This window comes from Calliphora vicina, chromosome 4 (genome assembly GCF_958450345.1).
Source record: "Calliphora vicina chromosome 4, idCalVici1.1, whole genome shotgun sequence".
Classification (NCBI taxonomy): domain Eukaryota; kingdom Metazoa; phylum Arthropoda; class Insecta; order Diptera; family Calliphoridae; genus Calliphora; species Calliphora vicina.
In genome coordinates, this window is record NC_088783.1 from 118,015,529 (window position 1) to 118,036,052 (window position 20,524).

At 31.9% G+C, this 20,524-nt stretch overlaps 1 protein-coding gene across 1 annotated transcript; it reads left to right on the forward strand.

The window, feature by feature from the left end:
- The first annotated feature begins 5,773 nt into the window (after positions 1 to 5,773).
- Positions 5,774 to 11,018, forward strand: LOC135958733 (protein TsetseEP-like). The gene is made up of 2 exons (XM_065509626.1): positions 5,774 to 5,780; positions 10,399 to 11,018. Exons 1-2 carry the CDS (start codon positions 5,774 to 5,776, stop codon positions 11,016 to 11,018), a joined length of 627 nt encoding a protein of 208 aa, XP_065365698.1.
- The last annotated feature ends 9,506 nt before the right edge of the window (positions 11,019 to 20,524 follow it).

Consider the following 20,524-nt stretch of genomic DNA (forward strand, 5'->3'; position numbering starts at 1 on the left):
ATTGTCCCTTGTCTCCTTTTCTAGCCATGTACCCCGACATAAGGTGTACCTACTTCGTTGCCATGTCCCCCAAATTATTTCTTTTTCCAAAAAAAGTCTTAACTTAACTTTAGCATCAACTCTACACTTTTTAAAATTCCTCACCACAAATACTAATCAATAAACTTTAATTAGTTAAAAACTTAAATGTTAACTTTTCAAATAACTCTGATACAATTAGACCTTTAGAAACACAAACATGAAATAATTTTTGTACAAATAGTTGCAAAAAAAAAAAAAAAAAAAAAAAAAACTAAAACCTTTAGCAGTTACCAACGGCAGCACATTTATGGTCACACATTTATTTGAGGCTTAAGCAAGTTTAAGTGTCGTAGCTCACTGCGACACTTCAACGGCTGAAGCTGATGTTTGAAAAAAAGCACAACTCAACTATTTTACAACTGTTGAATTTTTTTATATAAAATAGTTTTATTTTTTTTTTGAGCAAGACACTTGCCACATTTTTTCATGGCTTAGCTGGGAAAAACAACAACAAACAAGGCAGGCAATCAAAACAAATAGTTAACACCCTACTAGCCTTAGATGACAATACGTCTGTTGTCAAAAACATAATTCATGAGAATGTGTTTTCCCGGCAAATGCTCGCTTCAAATCAGTTGCACTCGGTACAGGTTCCGTTTTGCTCCCACGAAATACAGAGAATTTCCTTAGCGCAATGGATATATATAAAAAAATAATTTCGAAATTTTTTTTTTTTTAAATTTAAAAAAATAATTGTGTAATTTTTTTTTAAAAATTTTCCAAAAAATTGTGCCAAACTTGGGAAAAATATTTTTTAATCCAAATTTTTTTTTTCGCCAAAAAAAAAATAGTTTTTCCGCTAATAAATTTAAAAAATTCGAAATAGAAATTTTAAAAATTTGTTTTTTGCCAAAAAATAATAAATAAATTAAAAAAAAAATTAATTTTGAAATTTTTTTTTAAATTTCAAAAATTTAAAAAAACAATTTTGAATTTTTTTTAAATTTTTTTTTAACTCCTTAAAAGCTTACAAATCTCATCTCATATCTTGCTTTATGCTACATTTCTTTTTAGTTTAATTCCTAAGAAATTATTAAAAAAAAAAAACACTTATTTAATTTGATTCATTAGAAATATATGGACAACTTTACACCAACTGTTCTTTAAGAATTAATTAAATTACTGCTTTCCCAGAATCCTCACTTGATACATATACAGCATTAAAAAATACCTAAAGAAAACCTTAAGCTAATTGGTAGCTGAGACCAAAAATGCACAAAGAAATGTTTTGTATCGTTCACTCACTAACTAACTAACTAACTATTGTTTAATAATTATGACCATAGATATATCATTATTATGCATCTAACTTAATTACCACTTAATAACTATAAATATGGCATACAAATGATTACAAGTCAAATACTGCACGTACAGTACAGCAAGCAGCAGCAACACAGGGCCTACATTCCCCATAAGCAGCATGCAACATGCTGTACACCCAATAAATGATGAGTGCAATTGAGAGTCATAGATACACTGGCAACAACTGCATTAATATGAGGTTTTATGGCTGTCATAACTTTGGTTATGACTGCTACTTATAAAAACCAATACATTTAAATGCCCAATGACAGACAGCCAACAAAATGTAAACAGAAATGCCTCTTTTTTAATGATGCTCTTGCAGATGATGATTATCTGCCACACAATTTATGCAGACATTGCTGCAGGAATTATTTAAAAGAAATAGTTGAAATTATTTAAAGTGGCCATAAATGTAAATAATTATAAAATTTTAAACTGATTAATTTGTCATAATTAACATTTATAGCCACTGAAATAAGGAAGAAAATTCCAAAAAACTCACAACTTAATTACTTTTAATCGAAGGAGTTTTGTGTCCAAAAACTGCAGCATAAATTCCCAAACATATAAAGTAAAACTTCACCACTCCTTAAATTAATATTGCTTTGTTTGTTGGCATTTTTCTCTTTGCAAACTTAGTTGATAAAATTATAAGAAAATGATTGTAATTAATTAAATTGTTAATGACAACTTAACAAACTTACTGCCACTAAAGACACATAACAAAGACGTTGGTGGAAAAATAAAAAAAACAAACAAATGAAAAATAACATAGTTACCAGTCGTTAAAAGTAACCACAAACCTTTATATGGTATTATTGATCATATTTTCTTAAATGAAAAATTAATTAAAATGTCTTTTGGTAGAGGTTTGTTTGTCATTTTGTGGGCTAAAGAAAAAAAATATATATTAAAAAGAAAACCCACCACAACATTGTATATATACTATGTGGATTTATTGTTTAAATCGTTATTAAAAACATAATTTTGAAAGAATGCGGTTACTAAAGACTTATGGAAGCATATTGTCACCTAAAAAATCAAGTCTATTCATATACATAAAAATACTGGATTTACAATACAATATTTTAGACTTTTAAAATTTTTTTCTTCAAATTCTTACAAAAATTTTATTTTTTAAAATTCCTTTTTCAATTTTTTTTTTGAATTTATTAGTGAAAAAATTTTGAAAAAAAAATTCGGGTGAAAACTTTTTTTTCATTTATTAGCTAAAAAAATTTCATCCCAAACTTTTTTTTAAAATTCCTTTTTTAATTTTTTTTTTAAAAAGGAATTTTTTTTAGTGAAAAAAATTTTGAAAAAAAATATTCGAGGTAAAAAATATTTTTCTCGATTTTGACCCATTTTAGCCCTACAATGGGTCAAAATCGGGGAAAATATTTTTTAATCCGATTTTTTTTTCAAAATTTTTTTCACTAAAAAATTTTAAAAATTAAAAAAAAAATTTTTAAAAATTTAAAAAAAAATTTCGCTAATAAATTTAATTTTTTTTCTTTTTAACAGTAAGTCGGACCTACAATGGGTCAAAATCGGGAAAAAAATTTTTTACCCCGAATTTTTTTTTCAAAATTTTTTTCACTAATAAATTTTAAAAAAATTAAAAAAGGAATTTTAAAAAAAATTTTGGGATGAAATTTTTTTAGCTAATAAAATGAAAAAAAATAATCGGAAAAGAAAATATTTTTTACCCCCAATTTTTTTTTCAAAATTTTTTTCACTAATAAAATTAAAAAAGAAATTTTGCAATAAAATTTTTTTAGCTAATAAATTGAGACTTATTAGCTGAAAAAATTTTATTCCAAAATTTCTTTTTTAATTTTTTTAATGAAAAAAATTTTGAAAAAAAAATTCGGGGTAAAAAATATTTTCTTTTCCGATTATTTTTTCAATTTATTAGCTAAAAAAATTTCATCCCAACATTTTTTTTAAAATTCCTTTTTTAATTTTTTTTTAAATTTATTAGTGCAAAAAAATTTTGAAAAAAAAATTCGGGGTAAAAAATATTTTTCTCGATTTTGACCGATTGTAGGTCCGACTTACTTTTAAAAATAAAAAAATTGAATTTATTAGCGAAAATTTTTTTTTAAATTTTTTAATTTTTAAAAAAATTTTAACAAATTTTTTTTTTAAATTTTTAAGTGAAAAAAATTTTGGAAAAAAAAATTCGGGTTAAAAAATATTTTTCCCGATTTTGACCCTTGCAGGGTCCGACTTACTTTGGCCTTATATACGCCGCTGCAAAGGTTGTCTATATTAATGACTTAGTAATTCAGATATTGATAAAACAATCTTATTCACCAAATTATACTTTAAAATAAAATTTTTAAATATTTTTAGGTAAACAAAATTTAAAATTTTTAAAAAAAAATTTTTTTTAATTTATTTCAAAATTTTTTTTTTAATTTTATTGAAAAAAAATTTTTTGCTAAAAAAAAACCGGGTTAAAAAATATTGTTACCGATTTTGACCCATTCATTGTAGGTCCGAATATAGCTCTCTTACTTGTACAGATAAAACAAGTAAGAGAGCTATATTCAGCTGTGCCGAATCTTATATATCCTTCACCAAATTATGCTTTAAAATAAATTTTTTAAATATTTTTAGTTAAACAAAATTTCAAATTTTAAAAAAAAAAAATTTTTTAATTTATTTTAAAAAAGTTTTTTCAAAATTTTGTTTTTTAATTTTATTGAAAAATAAATTTATGACAAAAAAATTTTTTCGGTGAAAAAAAAATTCGGGTTAAAAAAAATATTTTTGAATTTTTTTAAAAAAGTTTTTTCAAATTTTTTTTTTTTTTAATTTTATTGAAAAAAAAATTTATGACAAAAAAATTTTTTAGTAAAAAAAATTTTGAACCATTGCAGGTCCGACTTACTTTTAAAAAAAAATTAAATTTTTAGTGAAAAACAATTTTTGGCAACATTTTTTTTTAAATTTCTTTTTAATTTTTAAAATTTTTTTTTTTAATTTTTTAGTGAAAAAAAAATCGGGGTAAAAAATTATTTTCCCGATTTTGAACCATTGTAGGTCCGACTTTGGCCTTATATCCGAATCTGGTATACCCTTCACCAAATTATACTTTAAAATAAAATTTTTAAATAGTTTTAGGTAAACAAAATTTTTTTTCAAAATTTTTTTAAAAAAGCTTTTCAAAAATTTATTTTAAAATTTTTTCAAAATTTTTTTTAAAATTTTTTAAGAAAGGTTTTTTAAAATTTTTTAAAAAAGGTTTTTTTAAAATTTTTTAAAAAATTGTTTAAAAAATTTTTTTTTTATTTTATTGAAAAAAAAATTTTTTTGTGAAAAAAAATTCGGGTTAAAAAATATTTTTCTCGATTTCGACCCATTGTAGGTCCAACTTACTATAGCCTTATATACATCGTTGCAAAGGACTTTGAAATATGTATCTATCATTGGATATCCATATTGTCTATATTAATGAGGTTATCCCGGTTTTTTCCTTATATCTCAGCCATTTGTGGGCCGATTTCGTCCATTTTAAACAGCAAACGAACCGGGTCTATAGCTGATATATTGATGTATGAATCATGTATGTAAGATATTTGGAGGCAACGGTAAGTTGATTTCAACATACAGAAGGACACCAACATTTTTGTTCACTAACTTCGAATATACATACTTCGCTGAAGGAGTCTTTCCTTACAACATTTTCTTTTTTTTCTATAACTTTACATATAATTCCTTTCCAAATTAAAATGTTATTCTTTTGCAAAACAAAAAAAAACAAACTTCAGACATCTACCTTCACTCAAATGCCTGTTTGGTTAACAGCTCAATTTTAATATAGTTTTCAATACCAGGAATCAATTGCAGATCTCAAACTCTACAATTTAATAATAAACAATTCACAATTTCCTCTTTTTTCTTATTTTCTTATACAATATAAGTAATAAACTCTCTATGTATATGGACAAAATTGACAACATTTAAGAAAGATAATCGCCACAGAGTCCAAACAGACAGAACAATGGTTAAACAAGCTGTTGAACGTAGTACGTGTTGGACTGAGCTGACTATTCAAATTGTTGAAAGTGTGGAAAGCAAAAATAACACAAAATTTAAATAAATGTCTGGCACTTGTAAATAAAACAAATAACAAAAATTCATAAGATTGTATGGAAAAGATGTGGGAATTAAACAACAAACAAATGCTAAAGATTTTAAAAAGTTTTAAAGAAATTCAAAAACGTAAAACATAACTAAAAAGAAAAATTGAGGTTTTAGACAAATTGTCTTTGTTTGTGCCAATAAGAGGTGACATACATGTCTTTAAGTCATGGCAGAGGTTACAAACAAAACATGAAATTTTAATGCTGGTTGAGTTTTAATACCCTACAACATGAGTGGTAAGGTTTGTCATTACGTTTGTAATTTTTCATTTACGATCTGTCCATATGTATGTTGAAATCAACTTTACAAAGCCCCCAAATAACTTACACACATGATTCATTTATCAATATATCCGCTATAGTCCCGCTTACGTTTACTTTTTAAATTCAGGAAAATCGGCCCACAAATGGCTGAGATATAAGTAAAAGCCACGACTACCTCGATTTTGTGCTATTTTTTATCTATACCTGGATTATGTCATTAATATAGACAATATGGATATCAAATGATAAACATTTCAAAGACCTTTCCAAAGAGTTATATAACGCCATAGTAATTCGGTCCGAAAATGGGTCAAATCGGGAAAAATATTTGTTTGCCCGAATTTTTTTCACCAAAAAATATTTTAAATTTTTATCTTAAAGTAACTTTTCTGTAAGGTACATACGAATATTGCTGTCTTACACTTTTTTTTACTATTTTAAACTAATTTTTGTTGAATTTATGATTTGTTTATTTATGTATTAGTTGGCTGCTTAAAATTTAGCATAATATTTGGTTTTAAGCTTTCAAAGCCATAAATTCTCTTTAAGAAAAAAAATGAATAGTTTTAAATGTCAGTAAAACCAATTGCTGTAACAAATTACTGCCGGTAAGAAACAAATATTAGAAATGGAAAACAAAGACAAACAGCTTAAAGACACCCTACAACCTATGACTAGACTATGACTAGACTATGACTAGACTATGACTAGACTATGACTAGACTATGACTAGACTATGACTAGACTATGACTAGACTATGACTAGACTATGCCTAGACTATGCCTAGACTATGACTAGACTATGACTAGACTATGACTAGACTATGACTAGACTATGACTAGACTATGACTAGACTATGACTAGACTATGACTAGACTATGACTAGACTATGACTAGACTATGACTAGACTATGACTAGACTATGACTAGACTATGACTAGACTATGACTAGACTATGACTAGACTATGACTAGACTATGACTAGACTATGACTAGACTATGACTAGACTATGACTAGACTATGACTAGACTATGACTAGACTATGACTAGACTATGACTAGACTATGACTAGACTATGACTAGACTATGACTAGACTATGACTAGACTATGACTAGACTATGACTAGACTATGACTAGACTATGACTAGACTATGACTAGACTATGACTAGACTATGACTAGACTATGACTAGACTATGACTAGACTATGACTAGACTATGACTAGACTATGACTAGACTATGACTAGACTATGACTAGACTATGACTAGACTATGACTAGACTATGACTAGACTATGACTAGACTATGACTAGACTATGACTAGACTATGACTAGACTATGACTAGACTATGACTAGACTATGACTAGACTATGACTAGACTATGACTAGACTATGACTAGACTATGACTAGACTATGACTAGACTATGACTAGACTATGACTAGACTATGACTAGACTATGACTAGACTATGACTAGACTATGACTAGACTATGACTAGACTATGACTAGACTATGACTAGACTATGACTAGACTATGACTAGACTATGACTAGACTATGACTAGACTATGACTAGACTATGACTAGACTATGACTAGACTATGACTAGACTATGACTAGACTATGACTAGACTATGACTAGACTATGACTAGACTATGACTAGACTATGACTAGACTATGACTAGACTATGACTAGACTATGACTAGACTATGACTAGACTATGACTAGACTATGACTAGACTATGACTAGACTATGACTAGACTATGACTAGACTATGACTAGACTATGACTAGACTATGACTAGACTATGACTAGACTATGACTAGACTATGACTAGACTATGACTAGACTATGACTAGACTATGACTAGACTATGACTAGACTATGACTAGACTATGACTAGACTATGACTAGACTATGACTAGACTATGACTAGACTATGACTAGACTATGACTAGACTATGACTAGACTATGACTAGACTATGACTAGACTATGACTAGACTATGACTAGACTATGACTAGACTATGACTAGACTATGACTAGACTATGACTAGACTATGACTAGACTATGACTAGACTATGACTAGACTATGACTAGACTATGACTAGACTATGACTAGACTATGACTAGACTATGACTAGACTATGACTAGACTATGACTAGACTATGACTAGACTATGACTTTCCCTTTAGAAATTACAGATTTATTTCCATTTTTCTAAGTTTTTTTGTAACATTCTTTTGAAACATCGTTTACTATTTAATTTTTCTTAGTAGCGCCCCTTAATAACAAAAAGCATACATCTGCAAAAGCAAAATTATCAATTTAAAGTTGCATAAATCTAAAAATGCTTAAGCTTGAGATAAAATCTCAGGCCAACATCTTGGACTACTTGGTCACCTTTAAGAACAGCAACAGAAACTCAGGAAGAAAAAAAACACCACAAAACTAAAGACAAAATCGAAATAGATAGATATGAAATTACTTGGCAATCGGCAACATAAAATCACGTCTTTAAAAGAAAAAAATCTGTCCTCTTTCCTTTTTTTTTGTTTGATTTTGTTTCCACACGCATTTTATTTAAACAGAAAACTAACTAACAACAGTAAAACAGAAAACAGGATTTGAAACAGGACAGCAGGATGAAGACACCACAAAAAATAGGGGGAGTGGTGGCAGGCAGGCAGGTAGCGTTAGTGCGTATTATCTTTTTAACTCGGTTGCATGCTCATGATCAATGCATTCATGTGTCGCAAAATAAAACATTTTTCAAATTGCCTGCCTGCCTGGCTGCCTCGCTGGCTGGCTGGTGTTTATGCTAACGCTCTTTGCCTTAACATCTTCTCCACAGACTTGTTCACTTTGCACTAATGGTGCAGGCCCTGCTGTTGCAGCATCACACCACCAACACCACCACTGTTGCACCACATTCTAATGTAAATTTTATTTTAGTTTTTTCCCGCCGCGCCAGCCCGTTATGCGTGTAAAGCCACGAATTTAAAAAGAAAGAATGAAAAAAATTAAATATGCACAATGTGTGCAGACACGCACCACCAAGTAAGGTCACTACTGGAAAAGAAACACCAATAAAATACTTTTTCACCAACAAATCCACAAAAAAAAATGGAAAAAAATCAAACAAAAAACATTAAAAACAATGATTTAATGCTTAGCAATTTAAGCAGCTAAAATAAATTGCATTTATTTATAATAATTTTTCTGAAATTTTGTTCCCAACAATTGCGAAATAAATAAATAAATAAAAGAAAGAAAGAAATATGAAATTAACCTAACAACACACAAACTAATGGTGAGAAAGTTTGAAAGCCAAACAATTCAAGAGATTTGCTAACATTAAATTACTAAAACTCATAAATTTGATAGCAAAAAAAAACAACAAAATAAACCTGGCTTGATGAAAAATTACCAGTAAACGAAAAAGGAAAATATTCTCACAAGAAAATTTCAAAGCAAACAAAAGAGTTAAGCAGCCAACTTGCTACAAAAAAAATTAAGCTTTAACAATATAAGTAATTCATTTAGAATTGGCTAAATCAAAGAAGGAAGGCTTCTAGAACTGAACTAGAACTGCACTAGAACTGAACTAGAACTGAACTAGAACTGAACTAGAACTGAACTAGAACTGAACTAGAACTGAACTAGAACTGAACTAGAACTGAACTAGAACTGAACTAGAACTGAACTAGAACTGAACTAGAACTGAACTAGAACTGAACTAGAACTGAACTAGAACTGAACTAGAACTGAACTAGAACTGAACTAGAACTGAACTAGAACTGAACTAGAACTGAACTAGAACTGAACTAGAACTGAACTAGAACTGAACTAGAACTGAACTAGAACTGAACTAGAACTGAACTAGAACTGAACTAGAACTGAACTAGAACTGAACTAGAACTGAACTAGAACTGAACTAGAACTGAACTAGAACTGAACTAGAACTGAACTAGAACTGAACTAGAACTGAACTAGAACTAAACTAGAACTGAACTAGAACTGAACTAGAACTGAACTAGAACTGAACTAGAACTGAACTAGAACTGAACTAGAACTGAACAAGAACTGAACTAGAACTGAACTAGAACTGAACAAGAACTGAACTAGAACTGAACTAGAACTAAACTAGAACCTGAACTACAACCCGAGCTCCAACTTCAACTAGGACCTGAACTCCAATCTGAACTCCAACTTCAACTAGGACCTGAACTCCAACCTGAACTAGAACCTAAACTCCAACCTGAACTACAACCTGAGCTCCAACTTCAACTAGGACCTGAACTCCAACCTGAACTCCAACCTGAACTAGAACCTGAACTACAACCTGAACTAGAACCTGAACTCCAAGCTAAACTAGAACCTGAACTACAACATGAACTACAACCAGAACTAGAACCTGAACTCCATCCTGAACTCCAACCTGAACTCCAACCTGAACTAGAACCTGAACTACAACCTGAACTCCAACTCCAACTTTAACTAGAACCTGAACTCCAACCTGAACCAGAACCTGAACTCCAACTTGAGCTAGAACCTGAACTACAACTCCAACTTTAATTAGAACCTGAACTCCAACCGGAACTAGAACCTGAACTCCAACCTGAAATCCAACTCCAACTTGAACTACATCCTGAACTAGAGCCTGAACTCCAAGCTGAACTAGAACCTGAACTACATCCTGAACTACAACCTGAACTCCAACTTGAACTAGAACCTGAACTCCAAGCTGAACTACAATCTGAACTACAACCTGAACTCCAAGCTAAACTTCTAGGTGAACTCCAAGCTGAACTACAACCTGAATTCCAACTTGAACTAGAACCTGAACTACAACCTGAACTACATCCAGAACTCCAACTAGAACCTGAACTCCAAGCTGAACAAGAACCTGAACTCCAAGCTGAACTCCAAGCTAAACTCCTAGCTGAACTCCAAGCTGAACTACAACCTGAACTCCAACTTGAACTAGAACCTGAACTACAAGCTGAACTCCAAGCTGAACAAGAACCTGAACTCCAACTTGAACTAGAACCTGAACTCCTAGCTGAACTCCAAGCTGAACAAGAACCTGAACTCCAACTTGAACTAGAGCCTGAACTAGAACCTGAACTCCAAGCTGAACTCCAACCTGAACTCCAACTTGAACTAGAACCTGAACTCCAACCTGAACTCCAACTTTAACTAGAACCTGAACTAGAACCTTAACTCCAACTTGAACTAGAACCTGAACTAGAACCTGAACTCCAACTTGAACTCCAACCTGTACTCCAACCTGATCTACAACCTGCACTCCAACCTGAACTACAATCCTACACTTCCCTGAGTTCTCTCTATCCAGCCTTGTATGTTTGGAATTAGATTATAAAGACTCTTCCAATAGGGGCTGCCGATTTATTTTAAAAGAATTTTTATAAAATTTAACAATATCGATTAGCTTGCAGTTAAAACTATGTTTGACAATGTTATCTCCATAATTTTTCCCATGTCTTCTTTCCATTAATCCCTCTCATTTACCATCAATCATTTTATCAATTTAAAAATCATTTCTTTCGAAAACATTTTTTTTTACTTATTTTGTGTGTGTAATTCGTTTGTTTTTTTATTTTTTTGTTTCTCTCTACTAAATACTAACATGTCAGTACCATGTTGTAGTTGCAGTTTGAATTTGTTCATTGTAATCTATAGACTTGCCAACGACATCTGTGATTGTGGCTGCTGCAAAGGCCGAAGCGAATAGTGATCGAATGCTGTGTAAACCAGCCATGAAATATTTAGCAAATAACAGAAAATCTAAAGACAATAAAACAAATTGAAAATTGTTGATCCAGTGGAAATAACAAGGAAATGTTATTTTTTGGATTTTAAATCAAGAAATTTATGTATGAATACATATAAATGTATATTCAGTTAAAATCTTTGGGGAAATACTTATAAAATTTTAAATATGTTTTATTTAAATTTGAACTTAATTTATGTATGTTTTAAATCTGCATTTAACAAAATTGTATTCAGTAGTATTTTTCACATCTTCAGTTGTATGTTTTCCCAGCTTTTCTTTGTATATTGTGGCTCTTTATAGATAGCGGAGTGGATATAGCCATGTTCAGTCGGGGGTTTGTGTGTTGAAATCACTTTTCCGTAGCCCCCTAATAACTTACATTCATGATTGATACATCAATATATCCGCCATAGTTCCGGTTAGGCTGCTATTTAAAATCGAGAAAATCGGTTCACAAATGGCTGAGATATAATCAAAAAACCATGACTACCTTTTAGTGACCTATTTTGGATCTATATGGATTACTAAGTCATTAATATAGGCAATATGGGTATCTAATAATAGATATTTCAAAGGCCTTTTCAAAGGTATATAAACGCCATAGTGATTCGGACCTACAATAGGTCAAAATCGAAAAAAATATTTTTTAACTCGAATTTTTTTTCCAAAAAAATTTTTTTTTACAATAAAAATTTTTAATCAATTATTTTCACTAATAAGCAAAATTTTTACTTTAAAAACGTTTTAATTTTTTTTTTAAATATTTCCAAAAAAAAAATGTTCATCAAAAAATATTTTCAAATTCTATTTTAAAATAGACTTTGGTGAAGGGCATTTAAGATTCGCTACAGCGGAATATAGCTCTATTACTTGTTTTTTTCCTCCTCAATTCCTGTCATATACAATTTTTTCCTTAATTCTAAACAGAGTTTGACAATATTGTTTGCAAACAGCAGAAGAACAAACAAAAAAAAAACAGAAAACCTAAATAAACATGTGACATAAGTACAATTTTCGTGTAGGTTTGCAGTTCTTATGTTATGTTTAATATGAAAAAAAAAAACTCGACAGTTTGTTACAATTGCCCGAAATGCTGGTTCCACAGAATAAATATTAAAAAAAAACTAAACTCACAGCAGTTTCAAATGTCAGGCCTTTTATTTGTTCTATAAAACATGGCTAAATTAAATGGAAATTTATAATAATACAAGATTGTTTACACAACAAATGAAATAAATCATTGGAATAAATAAACAAAGGTCTGCTTGGTACTGGTTTCTAAAAAAATAAAACAATTTTACAAGAAAAGATTATTTTTTCTTTTTAGCCTAGACTTAATAAAGATAAGTAGAATTACGTGACAATTAGATAACACAGCTTTGGGTTTGCAACACCAACAAAAAAGTAAAACAGCTGAAATGGAGTTATAGGAGACATAAATTTTAAAATTTCACAAGAATTCTCAATAAAAGGTAAAGAGACTATAGACGAGACTATAGGCGAGACTATAGACGAGACGATAGACGAGACGATAGACGAGACGATAGACGAGACGATAGACGAGACTATAGACGAGACTATAGACGAGACTATAGACGAGACTATAGACGAGACTATAGACGAGACTATAGACGAGACTATAGACGAGACTATAGACGAGACTATAGACGAGAGACTATAGACGAGAGACTATAGACGAGAGACTATAGACGAGAGACTATAGACGAGAGACTATAGACGAGAGACTATAGACGAGAGACTATAGACGAGAGACTATAGACGAGAGACTATAGACGAGAGACTATAGACGAGAGACTATAGACGAGAGACTATAGACGAGAGACTATAGACGAGAGACTATAGACGAGAGACTATAGACGAGAGACTATAGACGAGAGACTATAGACGAGAGACTATAGACGAGAGACTATAGACGAGAGACTATAGACGAGAGACTATAGACGAGAGACTATAGACGAGAGACTATAGACGAGAGACTATAGACGAGACTATAGACGAGAGACTATAGACGAGAGACTATAGACGAGAGACTATAGACGAGACTATAGACGAGACTATAGACGAGACTATAGACGAGACTATAGACGAGACTATAGACGAGACTAAAGACGAGACTATAGACGAGACTATAGACGAGACTAAAGACGAGACTATAGACGAGACTATAGACGAGACTATAGACTAGAGACTATAGACTAGAGACTATAGACGAGACTATAGACGAGACTATAGACTAGAGACTATAGACGAGACTATAGACGAGACTATAGACGAGACTATAGACGAGAGACTATAGACGAGACTATAGACGAGAGACTATAGACGAGACTATAGACGAGAGACTATAGACGAGACTATAGACGAGAGACTATAGACGAGACTATAGACGAGACTATAGACGAGAGACTATAGACGAGAGACTATATACGAGAGACTATAGACGAGAGACTATAGACGAGAGACTATAGACGAGAGACTATAGACGAGAGACTATAGACTATAGACGAGAGACTATAGACTATAGACGAGAGACTATAGACTATAGACGAGAGACTATAGACTATAGACGAGAGACTATAGACTATAGACGAGAGACTATAGACTATAGACGAGAGACTATAGACGAGAGACTTTAGACGAGACTATAGACGAGACTATAGACGAGAGGCTATAGACGAGAGACTATAGACGAGAGACTATAGACTAGAGACTATAGACGAGAGACTATAGATGAGAGACTATAGACGAGAGACTATAGACGAGAGACTATAGATGAGAGACTATAGACGAGAGACTATAGGCGAGAGACTTTAGACTTAAAATTTTAATTTTAAGCAAAAACATTTTGTTTTAAATTTTATTAAAAAAAAAAAAATTTTGGAAAAAAAAAAATTTGTCTGAAAAAAAAATTCGGGTTAAAAATATTTTTTCCGATTTTGACCCATTCTACATCCTAATTCCTATGACGTTATATATGTCATTGGAAAGGTCTTTGAAATATCTATCATTTGATATACATATTGTCCATATTAATAACTTAGTAATCCATATATAGTTATAGATATAAAATAGTTAAAAAATCGTGGTAGTCTTGTATTTTTGCTTATATCTCAGCCATTTGTGGACGGATTTTCTCGATTTTAAATAGCAGCCGAACCGAAACTATAGCGGATATATTAATATATATATCTCGTAGGTGAGTTATTTTAGGGCTACGTAAAGTTGATTTCAACACACAGAAGTTAAAGCAGAATATATGAAAAATTTAGAAATTACAAACGGAATGACAAATAGTATATAAACTTGCCAGTCAGGGTGTAGAGTATAATAAAATAAAATATGAAATCACAAAAGTCTGAAGGGACTCCAAATCTTTGTTTAAAGGCTTTTTTAAAAAGTTTTGTTTTTAAAAAAGATGTTAATATTAAACCATTTCATTTCAATGACCTTTCTTTTCTCTAATTTCATATTAACTCAATTCCAGCAAAGCTATTGTTTGTTTTAGCCATTTATTGTGCTATTTATATTACTTTAACTGCTAAATAAACCATAATCCTTATTTGTAACTATGTCAACAATAGCGGTGGTCTCTCTCAACTTTAGTTAGTAAATAATCCCAAAAAGAAGAAAAACAGAATAGAAACTAAACAATTCTGGAAAAGCTCAAAACCCTAATACCTACTTCTCTTAAATGTTAGTTTAAACTTCTATAAAAGGCAACTGTTTAACCATAAATAAGGCTTGAGAGTTTTCCTTTACAGCAACCCACTGATTTGTTATTGTATTATGTTATGATAATTTATGATATCCGCTATTGTACAAATAATGCACATAAATTTTAAAATCAAAAAATTGCAGTTTTTTTGTTTGTTGGTTTGTTTGCTTAGTTTTTTTTTCGCCAAGACAAACAATGACAAAACATTGAAAACTGTCACCCAACAAAGGCAAACGAAGGAAAATCTATAAGTGTGTAATAGGAGGCCTCTCTAACTACACAAAAAGATATTAATAATAAATCGTTTTGTTAAAATATTGACATGCAGCTGCCTTAAAATAACAAACAAAGCCAAAGTCAAAATACTTGACTCTATTTAAAGCTGGCGGGCCGGGCCGGGCCGGTTCCGTCCGGCCAACAAAGTTATGAAATTAAAGACTTGGGATTTATAGGAGTTTAAGTGTGTTGGCTTTGCTCCTTAAGGCAAACAAGTAGTTAACACTTCAACAATTGAAGTAAAGCAGAAAAGATCAGCTTATTACCACAGCCAGCCAGCCTGCCTGCTTACCTTCCTTCCAATGCTATTTAAACAATAAATCCCAAAACGAAGTGAAAAAGTTTTCAAAGTATAAAAAAATTAAAAAGGTATAACATTAAAGAAAAAAACAACCAACCACGCTTTATAGAAAATGACATGCTCTGTGCCCAAACACACTTTTAAACTTAGTGACAGTGTCAAGAGATAATAAAAGTAATACAATCAGAGAAAATGTTATTGTCAGCCAGCACTATGGCTTGGGAGAGACATACAGAAATCAAATGTAAACAAATTGCAAAAAGGCTTTTAGTTTAATAAAAATTATTGAAGTTAATGTGGGACATGTGTCTTTGTTTCTTTAGAAAAATTAATCAAATTGTAAATAAATAATGGACAAATTAAACGAAATACTTAAGACTAAGTATCTAGCCATAGTCTCTTAATCTTAAGCCTTGTATCTATTCTCGTTTCTAGTCTCGTCTCTTGTCGCGACTCTTGTCTCGTCTCTTGTCTCGTCTCTTGTCTCGTCTCTTGTCACGTCTCTTGTCTCATCTCTTGTCTCGTCTCTTGTCTCGTCTCTTGTCGCTAGTCTCGCCTCTAGTCTTGTATCTAGTCTCTCTTTAGTCCCGTCTAGTCCCGTCTAGTCTCGTCTCGTCTCAAGTCTAGTCTCTAGTCTCCTCTCTAGTTTAGTCTCGTCTATAGCCTCGGCTATAGTCTAGTCTATAGTCTCCTCTATAGTCTTCTCCATAGTCTCCTCAACAGTATCATCTATAGTCTTGTATAAAATCTCCTCCAAAGTCTCTTCTATAATCTCGTCTATAGTCTCGTAATAGTCCCGTCTTAGTATAGTCTCGTTTATAACCCGGCAATAGTCTCCTACACAGTCTGCTACATAGTATCCTCTATAGTCTCCTCCATATTCTCCTCCATAGACTCGTCTCCATAGTCTTGTCCATAGTAGCCTCCATAATCTCGTCTATAATCTTGTATATAATCTCGTCTATAGTCTCCTCCATAGTTTCATCCATAGTCTCCTCCATAGACTCCTCCATAGTCTCGTCTATAGTCCCACCTATAAGATCCTCCATAGTATCTACCATAGTCTTGTCTATAGTCTCCTCCATAATATCGACTATAGTTTCCTCCATAGTCTCGTCTGTAGTCTCCTCCATAATCTCGTCTATAGTCTCGTCAATAGTCTCGTCTAAAGTCTCCTCCATAGTATCATCTATAGTCTTGTCTATAATCTCATCCAAAGCCTCTTCAAATCGCATCTATAATCTCGTCTCTAGTCTCGTCTCTAGTCTCGTCTCTAGTCTCGTCTCTAGTCTCGTCTCTAGTCTCGTCTCTAGTCTCGTCTCTAGTCTCGTCTCTAGTCTCGTCTCTGTTCTCGTCTCTAGTCTCGTCTCTAGTCTCGTCTCTAGTCTCGTCTCTAGTCTCATCTCTAGTCTCGTCTCTAGTCTCGTCTCTAGTCTCGTCTCGTCTATAGTTTCGTCTCTAGTCTCGTCTCTAGTCTCGTCTCTAGTCTCGTCTCTAGTCTCGTCTCTAGTCTCGTCTCTAGTCTCGTCTCTAGTCTCGTCTCTAGTCTCGTCTCTAGTCTCGTCTCTAGTCTCGTCTCTAGTCTCGTCTCTAGTCTCGTCTCTAGTCTCGTCTCTAGTCTCGTCTCTAGTCTCGTCTCTTGTCTCGTATCTAGTCTCGTCTCTAGTCTCGTCTCTAGTCTCGTCTATAGTCTCGTCTCTAGTCTCGTCTCTAGTCCCGCCTCTAGTCTCGTCTCTAGTCTCGTCTCTAGTCTCGTCTCTTGTCTCGTCTCTTGTCTCGTATCTAGTCTCGTCTCTAGTCTCGTCTCTAGTCTCGTCTCTAGTCTCGTCTCTAGTCTCGTCTCTAGTCTCGTCTCTAGTCTCGTCTCTAGTCTCGTCTCTAGTCTCGTCTCTTGTCTCGTATCTAGTCTCGTCTCTAGTCTCGTCTCTAGTCTCGTCTCTAGTCTCGTCTCTAGTCTCGTCTCTAGTCTCGTCTCTTGTCTCGTCTCTAGTCTCGTCTCTAGTCTCGTCTCTAGTCTCGTCTCTAGTCTCGTCTCTAGTCTCGTCTCGTCTCTAGTCTCGTCTCTAGTCTCGTCTCTAGTCTCGTCTCTAGTCTCGTCTCGTTCTAGTCTCGTCTCCAGTCTCGTCTCTAGTCTCGTCTCTAGTCTCGTCTCTAGTCTCGTCTCTAGTCTCGTCTCTAGTCTCTAGTCTCGTCTCTAGTCTCGTCTCTAGTCTCGTCTCTTGTCTCGTATCTAGTCTCGTCTCTAGTCTCGTCTCTAGTCTCGTCTCTAGTCTCGTCTCTAGTCTCGTCTCTAGTCTCGTCTATAGTCTCGTCTATCTCTGCCAATATCTATATTTAAAATGTTGATTTTTTTTAATTCAAACTCTTATTTTACGTCTTTTTTCCCCATAGTGCTGTTGTTTTTCTTTTCTGTAGTAGAAAAGTTTTGTGATTTTGATTTTGTGTAACTAATACCAGCCTCGTACTGAGGCCGACCACTGCTTTTGCAGTTGATTTGAGTATTTAAACGGCAATTTAATATGGCCATTTTATAGCTGCAGCCAAAAGGTTTTTTTTTTTTTTGTTTTACTTTATTTTTTGTCTTTACCAAATATGATTTATTGCCTAAAATGTCATGACGCATAACATACTCTACATTCACCAAGTATTAAACGGCGTTTTGTAAATTTAAGGCTGAGTTTTTTATGATGTTTATGGCTAAAAACAAACGCATTAATCTTTTAAATACGTAGCTTCAGAGCTGATTAAGAAAACTTTAAGCGGAAAGCAATAGAAAAAAAGAACGCCTTAAATTGGATAAAAAGCAAAAAGAAGTTTTTGTCAACACTCTGGCTTTAGAAGAATAGCTAAGAAATAGCTTGAATGAGGCGTTATCCTAAAACCCAAAAATAAAAAGAAAAGGCGCAGGCGTGAATTTGCGTGTTAATTGGACATTTTTCAAGCCACTAATAGACTTCTCTTGGCCATGCCAATGCAATAATTTCCATATCATTTAGAAGACATACATATAAAAGCTTTTTAAGTGTCTCTTTTCAAAACAATTAAGATAAAAGGTTAATTTATGGTTTACCATAAATGTGAGCACAACGCTTCAACTTAAATTTTTATCAAACACTTTTTTTCACTGTATTAATTTAAAAAAGAATTTTCTTTCACACTAACTAACTATTTGCCAATGGCAAAACAACTAACTAAAGAAGTCTGCTTAGATACTTGTTTTCTACAGTTTTTTGTTTTTTTTCACACCTTGATTTTGTGAAGGAGCTGGCAAATATATTTGTTTAATCTTGGCTTAAAATTAAATTAATTAAACACGCAATTTTTGTTCTTAGAGAGACATGTTAATGAGGCAAAATAATTAATTAGTTAAATAAATGGCAGTTGGGGAAAAGATTTATTTAAATAAATAAAGTGACAACTTGAAGGAAGATAGAAATAGAAAAACAAAATACTAGGAATTTCGAAATTAGAAAGAAAAAAAAAACAAGTAAAAAAGCTATATTAGGCGGTGAGGAATCATAAAAACTTTTCATTCAAAAATATTTTATGATAAAAATTGAAAATATTTTTTGGTGAAAAAAAATTTTTTTTTTCTTTTTTAAAATTTTGCTGAAAATAATTTTATTAGTTTAGAAAAATATTGTTGAATACAAATTTTAAGTTGAAAAAATGTTAACATAAAAAAATTTTTTTTTGTGAAAAAAAATTTCGGTTCAAAATTTTTTTTCCCGATTTTGACCCATTTAGGGTCCAAATTACTATGGGGTTATATATGTCATTGGAAAGGTCTATGAAATATCTATCATTAGATACCCATGTTGTCTATATTAATGACTTGGTAGTCCAGCTATAATTTTTTATATAAAATAGTTCAAAAATCGAGGTAGTCTTACATTTTTGCTTATATCTCAGTTATTTGTGGGCCGATTTTCTCGATTTTAAATAGCGTCCGAACCGGCACTATAGCGGATATATATATGTATGAATCATGTATGTAAGTTATTTGGAGGCTACAAAAACATGATTTCAACATCCATATGGCTAGACGGACAGGGCTATATCGAGTCCTTTATCTATAACTATCAAGAAAATATACTTTATGGTAACGGAAAGGGATCTAAAATTTATATTTAACCTTGCCACTCATGGTGAAGGCTATAATAAGGATTTTATGGAGAAATAAAGAACCAAAAAAATTTAATCATTAAAAAAAATCAAAATAAATTGAATTCTTACACCATTTTGCTAACATTTCCTGCCTTGTACCCCCCCCCCCCCCCCCTTTATAACAACTTCTTACAGCATTTTGTTCAAGCTGCCAGCTAAAAAATTTCCAACCTCTTTAACAAATTATCACTTGCTTTTAGTGTTGCCTCAATTACTCTATTCATTATTTATATTTCCATGTATAAAATCAATAAATAGTTTTCTTGAAAAGGCGTTTCATAATTATTTATCACAACAACTCGCATTAATATTTATTAATAAAGTCTTATCTTTGAAATCTCTACGATTTCTCACCGCCATTGAAATGGCAAATACCACCACAACATGACACTTGTCAATATTTTGCAAATAATTAATAATGAAAGCAT